The sequence below is a fragment of the Sminthopsis crassicaudata genome, chromosome 4 (genome assembly GCF_048593235.1).
Source record: "Sminthopsis crassicaudata isolate SCR6 chromosome 4, ASM4859323v1, whole genome shotgun sequence".
Lineage (NCBI taxonomy): Eukaryota > Metazoa > Chordata > Mammalia > Dasyuromorphia > Dasyuridae > Sminthopsis > Sminthopsis crassicaudata.
Window position 1 is genome coordinate 23,195,734 of NC_133620.1, and position 8,846 is coordinate 23,204,579.

Here is an 8,846-nt window from a genome sequence, read left to right on the forward strand (position 1 = left end):
ATATATTTCAAAGGTCAAGTAGAAAAAAAACCACCTTCTCTTTTAATCTGAGAATTGAGACCTCAGTTTGGTGGGGTGAAAAGGGATAGGTGTTGTCTTCTCCCTTACAATGATCCTAGCCAAGTCACTTTCAAGGCTCTGGTTTATTCCTTAGTAAAATGAGGCCCCCCGACTGGGCCCTCAGATGCCTGCTAAAGATCCTCAGGAGAAGCCCCAGAACTGCAGGCCTAGCCATTGCCAGACTCATCTATTACTAGCATTACATAGAACAGGCTTTTTAGACAGTGGCAGGAACATTCGCCAAACCCCAGGAACCTCTGTTCTCCTTTCTGGAAATCCACGTGTGTACTGAAAAAGTTTATTGGTTCAAATAAGTCACATCTGAAAACAAGAATAAGGATAAATGATCAGTTTTTAAGGTCCTTGTTTGAAAAACCTTCCTGGATATCCAACAGTTTGGTTGTAAGGAGAGGTCTCTCACAAAACCCAATTTATCACAGAAGGCCCAAATTCCTCAAATTAGATCAATCAACATAAATGCTAACATTTATTTAGCCACTTAAAGGTTGCAAAATTACTTTACATTATTTTTTTGGATCTTTGCAATAATCCTCTTTGTTGGAGGTATTATTATACCCAGTTCACAGGTAGGAAATTGTGGCTGAGAGGTTAAGTGACTTACCCAGCATCTCTGAGCAAATGTCTGAGGCAGACATTTTGAACTCTTCTCTTTTGACTCAAAGTCCAGCTCCCCATCCTCTATGCCACGTGGCTACCTTTCCCTACCAATCAGCCAACATTGTCTTTAATCAACTCCAATGACTAGGAGACTGGTCGTAGACATCTGACTCATTACAGTCTCTCTGTACCAAGATTTCCTAAAACCTTCTGTGTCATGGACACTCTGATAGAGCATAGAATCATGTTTTTAAATGCATAACATAAAATTATTACCAGGAGCAATTAGATGGTACCCTGGAATCAAGAGGATCTGAGTTCAAATACAGGCTTAGATACTTGACACTTAACTAGCTGTGTGATCTTGGATAAGCTACTTAACCCAGATTGCCTTGCCAAAAAAGAAAGAAAAGCAATTCTATTGAAATACATTTACCAAAAAAACCAAACAAAGCCCACAAATTCGTGGTCCCAGTTTAAGAGCTCCTGCTTCACAAGTAGTTACCAAAAATTACTGATGATTAGAATTAAATATAAACAATTTAGCTAATAATTGGTAGTTTGAGTCTTGTTGTTGAAAACTCACTGGCTAGGCTTGTTGGATCTTTGAGTTCACCCAGTTTATACTTTTGCAGTTTAAAAGCACTAGCTTTTAAAGAAACAATGATTTAGTTACCCCAGAGAGAAGCCAACTCCAGATCAGTCATTACAATATTTGAGAATGCAGAGTAACAGAAATGCAGAAACAGAAAGTTAGGCCTTTCTTGTAATGGACTCTTTTGTTTGTGGTTTGTTTTTGCTAAGGCAACTGGAGTTAAGTGACTTGCTCAGGATCACATAACTAGGAAATATTAAGTGTCTGGACTCACATTTGAACTCAGGTCCTCCTGACTTTCAAGGCTGGTGCTCTATTCAGTGCACCACCTAGCTGCTCCGTAATGGACCCTTTACAGATGAAAAATCCGAAGGGGAAATGTTTTGTCTAAAGTCAGGCAATTAGTGTGTCACCTGGGGTCTATGCTTTTTCAATCTATTCTCTTAACCAGATAAATCTATGCTATAAGCACATATTTGTTATGTAATAAAATTAGTTAAAATACTTGAGACACTTTATTGCCTATTAAAGCTTGCTTTTAGGTCTCCGGGGTGACCCCAAACTCTCACAGCCATTAGGAAATTTTAAATTTATTCCAATTAGTCAAGGTTCATTTTGTTTTAAATGCAGTCAAATAAAAAATAACGATAAAGCATCTTTGATTATTGCTCATACTAACATTCACATTCTAGATGAAAGAAACGAACACTTCTAATTTTGCTGGTACCTTTACTGGGAATTTAAATATGTCAGTCACACAGATAATTTTTGCTGATTGTTTCTAAAAGATTGCCACCTCCCCCATGATGACTGATAAAATTTGCTCTCCTGAGTGATTAGCACACAAAATGGAAAGCAGCAAGCCCTAAGAATGAAAGGCTAAAAAAGAAACAGGATGGGGCAATCTGGGCAGAGTGTTCCCAAACCCATCTGGAGGAAACAACAGAGGCACACAGAGAATGTTTCTACTTTCAGCCTATGCCTTTTGCTTATTGTGCTTTTCTTGCTCAAAGCATAGTCCATAACTGAGCCTACTTGAGAATCAGCCTGGGGGAGGAATGGAAAAGAAGAGAAGGAGGAAGAAGGAGAGTGGAGGTGGAGTGTGAAAGAAAGGAAGGAGTCAGGGAAGAAAGGAGGAAGAGGTCTCATTTAGAGCTCACAGCCCCTGGATCCAAATCTTTGCTTAGAAGCCAACAACAGACTCTACAATAGAGGGCAAGTCATATCACCTCTCCCTCCCCATGTCCATTGCATCATTAATAAAAAGAGACTCCCTGTCCTCCGTACCTCAAAGGGAAGCCCAGAGGTCCAAATGAGATTATAAAACACTGTAGAAATGTAAATAGATATTATTACTCAATTTCCACTTCTCAGCCCATCAAGCCTATGTTAACTCGAGTTATGGCCTTTTCGAGAGACAAAGATTGCCCAAAGTCAAAGCTCAGCTTCCTCTGGCCTCTCTATGGACCCCAGAGGATTCAATTAAGTAATCTCCAAGGTCCGTTCTGGCTCTGAAAAAAAAAAAGCCTATGATTTAGAACTGGCCATTATTTCATCATGTATTAAAGCATCTATCTGTGTATGGATCTTAGCAGATTATAAGACCTTTGAGGGCAGGAGCTAGGTCATTCTTATTAAGATAAGTACTAACCACAAGCACACTATTAGAAATCGTGTTTAAAATTTGCTGCTGAATTATTAGAAAGTCAAAACAAGCTGGTCCCCATGAAGGAAATGGGGATGAGAAATTTTGCTACTTAAACTTAAGAATACAGTTAGTTATAAGTGTCAGGTTATTTGTCCTGATCAAGCCCAAGTTATTCATGTGATATAATCAAATGATCAGCTGAACTAGGAAATGTCAGTCACACTTCAAAGAGCTGAGGAAGAATGGCAGCCCCAAGGGGAGGGCACAAAAACCAAGCTGTCATCCATCACTTGGTAGAAGGAAATACAATTAGTTGGCATTTTTTGTTAGGCTAAGAGTTGTACTGATCTAGATTTTGGAGTCTTAATATCTAAGTTTCAGCAACAACAAACATTTATTGAGCAACTGTGGGCCCTGTCACAGAAACGAAGGCATTGGGGTAAGTGTAGTATCTTGCTACTGCCAAATTTCAATTGTCCAAGAACTAATAAAATAAGTGTTGAAAAGTGCTACACAAATGGTAAAGGGTAATAAATTATTTATTAATTCCATAAGCATATACAAGTAATATTAATAGTACCTGACATTTTGGTGCCACCCAGTTTCCAAAGCTCTTTCACATGCATTCTTTCCTCGAGTCTCACAGGAATCCTGGGCAAAAGACTTGTCCAAGATTTTAGAGCAGGATGGGATCTTGGTACTTATCTGGTCTAAAGCTATTTTAGAGATGAAAAAACTGAGGTCTCTACAGGGGCAAAGTGACTTGTCCAAAAACAAAGAGTCAATCAGTGGCAAAGATTCACTCTTAGGCCTTCTGACTCTTAGTCCACTGCTTTCTAGAACCCTTTATGTACTAGGTTCTGAGACAGCGAAAGATGTAAAATCTACAAACAAGAGTAGTAAAACTACTCATTTTAAGCTAATAGTTTCAACTTTATCCCCCATTAGCCTTAACTAAACCAGAAAATGAGGGAGCTATTATTTTGTCTGGGTGAAAGTTGCTTGCAAGCCATTTTTAAATCTCAACCTTAGAGAGACATTATCTGAGGTTCAAAGATCTGAACAAACATCACAAATGGGACTTGAATCTAGGGCTGTCTGGCTCAAATCCAGCACTCAATCTGCTCCATCAAGCTCTTGACTAAGTGCTTAATCTTTAAAAGGAAATTAATAATAGCTGACATTTCTAGATACTATTTTAAGGTTTACAAAGTAAAATACAACATTAATATTCTATTTGAAGAAAAACTCAATCAATAAATCTATTGCATTTCATCTTCTCTGCCCACTCTAAGGTAAATAGCAACTCAATGACCAAGGCTCATGAGGAAAAATTTTTATTCCTGGATTTTCCACCATCTAGATATCATAATTAGTCCCCTGAAAGATCAGGAATTGATCATGTCTGCTATATCAGCACTGAACGACTTACAACGGGGCTTTTAAAGTAACAGTAGCTTGCTGCAAGAACTTCATAAACCTCCTCAAAATACAATCTTCTACCACTATCAAAAGTGGTCCATCAGCTATGGAGGGCAGCTAGGTGGCTTAGTGACTACAGAATTGGGTCTGGGGTCAGGAAGAATCATCTTTCTGGATCCAAATCTAGCCTTATATGCTTAATGGCTGTGTGACTTATGGGCAAGTCACTTCATCCTGTTTGCCTTAGTTTCCTCATTTGTAAAATGAGCAGAAGGAAACAGCAAGCCACTCCAATATCTTTGCCAAGAAAACCCCAAATGAGGTCATAGAAAGACACAGGAGAAAATGACAACAACAACAATTGGCCACAGAAGTGAGCACACAAGTGGGGTTCTTTTCAATTACACGACTTCAGTTCCCTAAAGATTAGATTTGAAAAGTTCAGAAGCAAATAGATTAGAGTTGGGTGAGATTCTCAGAGGCTCTCTCCCAAATTAGGTAGCAATTAATCAAAAGCTGCTCCAGCTGGGACTGGCGGTGACAGCTCGCCGACTCTGGGTCATGAATCTGCTGTTTGGCAATAGTACAATTTCCAAATTCTGGCCCCAAGTAAAATAGCTGATAGGAAAGCAGGTTTCATGGACACTCAAATAATTCATTTTAAGGTAATAAATGGGGCCAGTGAAAAGCCAGACATAAGAATATTACTGGCACTTTAGGTTGGAAGGGAACCTCAGAGTCACATGACATACTTTCATTTAGGGGCAGTGCACAGAAATTGACTTGACTCTGGTCACAAGTATGGGCAGAACTTAAGATGGTAATTCTGTCTGTAACTGCAGGACACATTGTCCTTCCACTCTATGGGAAGATACTGTCTTCCTTTGGTCACTAGCTGCTCACTGAACACCTTAAAGGTATTAGGCAAGATCCACGACCGGAAGAACCTGCCATTGTTCCCTTCTAAATGTTTCCTACCCTCTGCTTCTGTTAATAGAAACACTGGGCACTGATGTTCTATTCTGTTTCAAAGGATACAATATAAGGATCAAAGAATGTCTCTAGGAAAAAATTCAGTAAACACCTTACAATGTAATTCGCTTAAGACAGTTTGTTATTTCTTTGACAAGAAGCTGACATCCATCTCCAATTTCCATTCTATTTAAGGCTGTCTTAAGAAGCTTGGAGAATGCCTATACTTTATACCTGCTTCACACCCCAGTTCTTTTTACAGAAATGCCAACTCCATGACAGCAAGGTTTGTTTCATCATCCCCTTCCCAGAGGAGGCACATAGTAGGTGCTTAATAAATACTTGCCTGATCAAATGAATAATTACAAAGGCCATGCAATTGGGGAAGCTTATAAAGGAAAGAGATATAAACTACAGTCCAAAAACACCCCCCATTTCCTAAAGCCAGAGCACTCGGCTGGAAGGGACCTTAGGAACCCCTGAATCCAATCCTCCCATCCCTTTTTACAGATGACCCCAACCTCAGGCACAGTTAGTGTGTGGTCAGGATAATCTTGCTCCTCCACCATTAGATTGGAGACAAGGTTGGAATTCCACATGAACCTCCCAGGAGAACACGATTAACAAGTTAGTTTTGCCTAAGATGTTTCTGTCCAAATGGGGAAGGGATTTTGGCTAGCTCTAGTCTGCCTCAAACAGCCTGTGGGTGACAATCCACTAGGCAAAGAAGCACTTATTTAGGGCTATTCCCAAGCTAAGGTGTCGATGCGTTCTAAAATAGGGCTGGGCACCTTGCAAATGTCAAGCAACCTCTGACTTAAGTTAAACAGGGTAACTAGAATAATTAACCCATGAACAGGTTTCTAGCATAAGCAGACCTGGGAGAACTTCACAAATACAGTTGCAACAGAAACCTATTCTTTCTTCCCAAATGTCCTCAAGATTCTTACTCTGAACTCTGGCCTGACCATCTTTCTTCTTTCCAACTTGACCAGTGCAAGAGCCGGCAGTGACACCTCCCAGCTCCGACTTTTCCGTACTTTGTGAGGCTTTGCCCTTCCGAACACTCCCCCACACACCAGTTCCCAGTTGTCCCCTCTAATGCTCTGGACACCGATGGATTTCTGAACTAAACAAAAACTATGTCCTAAAAGCAAACAGTTAGTTCTAAGGGAATAAAGGTAAAGCTGAAATTGACCTCTTCTTGTAAACAGGCTGTTTTTAGGGTCCCCAAGGAGGCCGTCTCCACACTAAATAATGCTCAGAAAGAATCCAAAAGCTTCTGGAAGGTGACTGAGGGCAGCCCAGACAACAAGCTTTAAAGGGAGGCCTTTGAATCCAGGTCTGTCTGGCTCACGTCCAGCAAGACCCCCTCCTGAGCCGGACCATTCCCATGCTGCCCCATGAAACCGGGCACAGGCTTCTCTGCTGCGACCTCGAACGTGTAAAAGAGAAAGGTGCTTTCCACTAACAAGGTCCCCCATGGAGGTGCTACCTCAGGCCGGCGTAAAGCCGGGTGACCACCGCCTCAGTGACCTCCCTTAGTTTCCTTATTTGTAAATGGGACCAGGGAGTCAGTCTAAGATGGCCTCTGAGATCCTAGGAAATTGAAGTGGGGGAGGGGGCTGGGATGGAGAACCCAGAAGAAAAAAAGGAAATGGAGAAGGGGGAGGGGGAGTCAAAGTGGCCTAAAGACTGGGAGTCGGGCCGTCCTGCGGCCCCCTCCTCACCTTCCCTTCTCTGAATGCCCCCCTCTCTCCCAAGGCTCTTCCGGATTTTCCCCAGGTAGCCCGTAGTGTCCTCCCCTCTTCGGCACGCGCTTAAGGGACCCCGGCCCGGGTAGACGGAACCTTAAAGCCGACGGGTGCGACCCCAGCATTTTACAGAAGAGGGAGCCGAGGCCCAGACAGGCGCCGGGTCTAGTCCAAGGTCATCGGGGTGTGCGGGGAGGGGCAGGGCCGAGGTGGAACCAGCCCCTTTCCAGAGCCCTCCCAGGTCTCCCCGTACACCTGATGCCGCCGCTTTTTGTCCTTGGACGCCCCCCGCCCCGGGCGTCCGGCTCCAGCCCAGCCTCGGAAAGACGTTCCAGAGACGCGGGCAGCCCGGGGGGAGAGCACGGAGAGGGGGTGCAGCGGAGAAGAGGGGGAGCCCGGGGAAAGCATGCGGCAGGTGGGGGCGAGAGGGGGCAAGGAGCGGCAGGAGGGGGAGAAGGGGCAAACCAAGGAGAAGGGCGGAGGCCGGGGGAGAGGGGGATGTCTAAGAGGAGGGGGCAACGAGGGCGATGGGGGAGGGGGGGAACGGGACATGGGGGGGCACTAGGCAGGGGGAGGGGGAATTACGGGGAAGGGGACTTCTTCGAGGGAGAGAGGGACATCTCCCGGGAAAGGGGCGGGAGGGGGCACAAGGGGCCTGGCGGGAGCAGGACGAAGGAGGAAAACATGTTGGGGTTCGGCTAGCCCGGCCCGCCCGCCGGGTCCCCGCCGCTCCGCCCCCGCCGCCCCCCGCTTCGGCCCGAGCTCCTCACCATGGCTGCGCCGGCCTCGCCTCTCCCTGCGCCTCGCCCTTAAGTCCCACGCTGGCCCCGCGGGAGGCTCCGGGCGGCGGCGGCTCCGCGGGGAGGCGGCCCCGGCCCCGGCCCCGGCCCGGCCTCCTCAGCCTCCGGTGCTTCTGCAGCTTCGCCGGAACCTGGAAGTGAACCCACTGCCGCCGCCGCCGCCACTGCGCAGACTCCAGAGGGACAGTCCGCCCCAGCGCCGCCCTTAAAGGGGCCGCGCCCCCAGCTAAGCTGTCAATCACCTGGCCACGCTGAATTGGCGTCCACTATCCCTGACTACATCGACTCTTAGCGAGCCGGCCTCTCCTCCGGGGGTTTACGGTCTAAGGCGCCTGCGCCCTGCGAAGTCCCCGCCGGGATCTCCGCTCCCCCCCCCCACTCCTCAGCCCCCCAAGCGCGGCCGGCAGGAGCCCCAGATCTCTCCGTTCTCCCCCACACGCAGCCTAATTCCCAAGCGTTCCGCCCGGTCCCTGGTCTGCTGCCCCGCCCCCCCCTGCCGCGGCTCCCGGGGAAGCTCCGAGTCACGACGTCCGTCCCCCGGCTGCCCTTCCTGCTCAGCGGCTCATCCTCCGAGCCCTCCTGACTCAGGGGTTTCTCGTGGCTCCCCGCCTGCTTTAAGGGCTCCTGGGCCCCAGAAACTCTCTGGAGAAGAGGGACCCCAAGTCCCGCAAGGTTTTTTATTTGTGGGAGTTTTCCGCCGGGAGAGCTTCCAAGTCCTTTGGGGCTGTCAATCAAATAAATCGGAGCCAGGCCCGAGCCCCGATCCCCGAGGCTCCGTAGACTTCCTCTTACCGGCCGGGGTCAGGCCTTTAACCCTAACCACTGCACCACCCAGCAGGAGGGTCACCGCGCGTTCTCGGGAGGGAGCGCTCCGAATTTTTCAGCCGGAAGGAACATCGGCGCCCCGGGAAACGTAAAGGGCGCTCCACGAGCGCTAGCTGACCAGAGTGGATGAGCCGTCAGTCATTCGCTCGTTC

At 46.6% G+C, this 8,846-nt stretch overlaps 1 protein-coding gene across 1 annotated transcript in view; it reads right to left on the reverse strand.

The window, feature by feature from the left end:
• Positions 1-7,978, reverse strand: part of LOC141541634 (protein zyg-11 homolog B) — a 66,145-nt gene extending 58,167 nt beyond the window's left edge. Inside the window, exon 1 of the mRNA XM_074265916.1 lies at positions 7,840-7,978. Coding sequence (XP_074122017.1) covers positions 7,840-7,842 — 3 coding nt within the window. The 5' untranslated portion in view covers positions 7,843-7,978. The remainder of the gene's footprint in view (positions 1-7,839) is intronic.
• Positions 7,979-8,846: the final 868 nt, after the last annotated feature.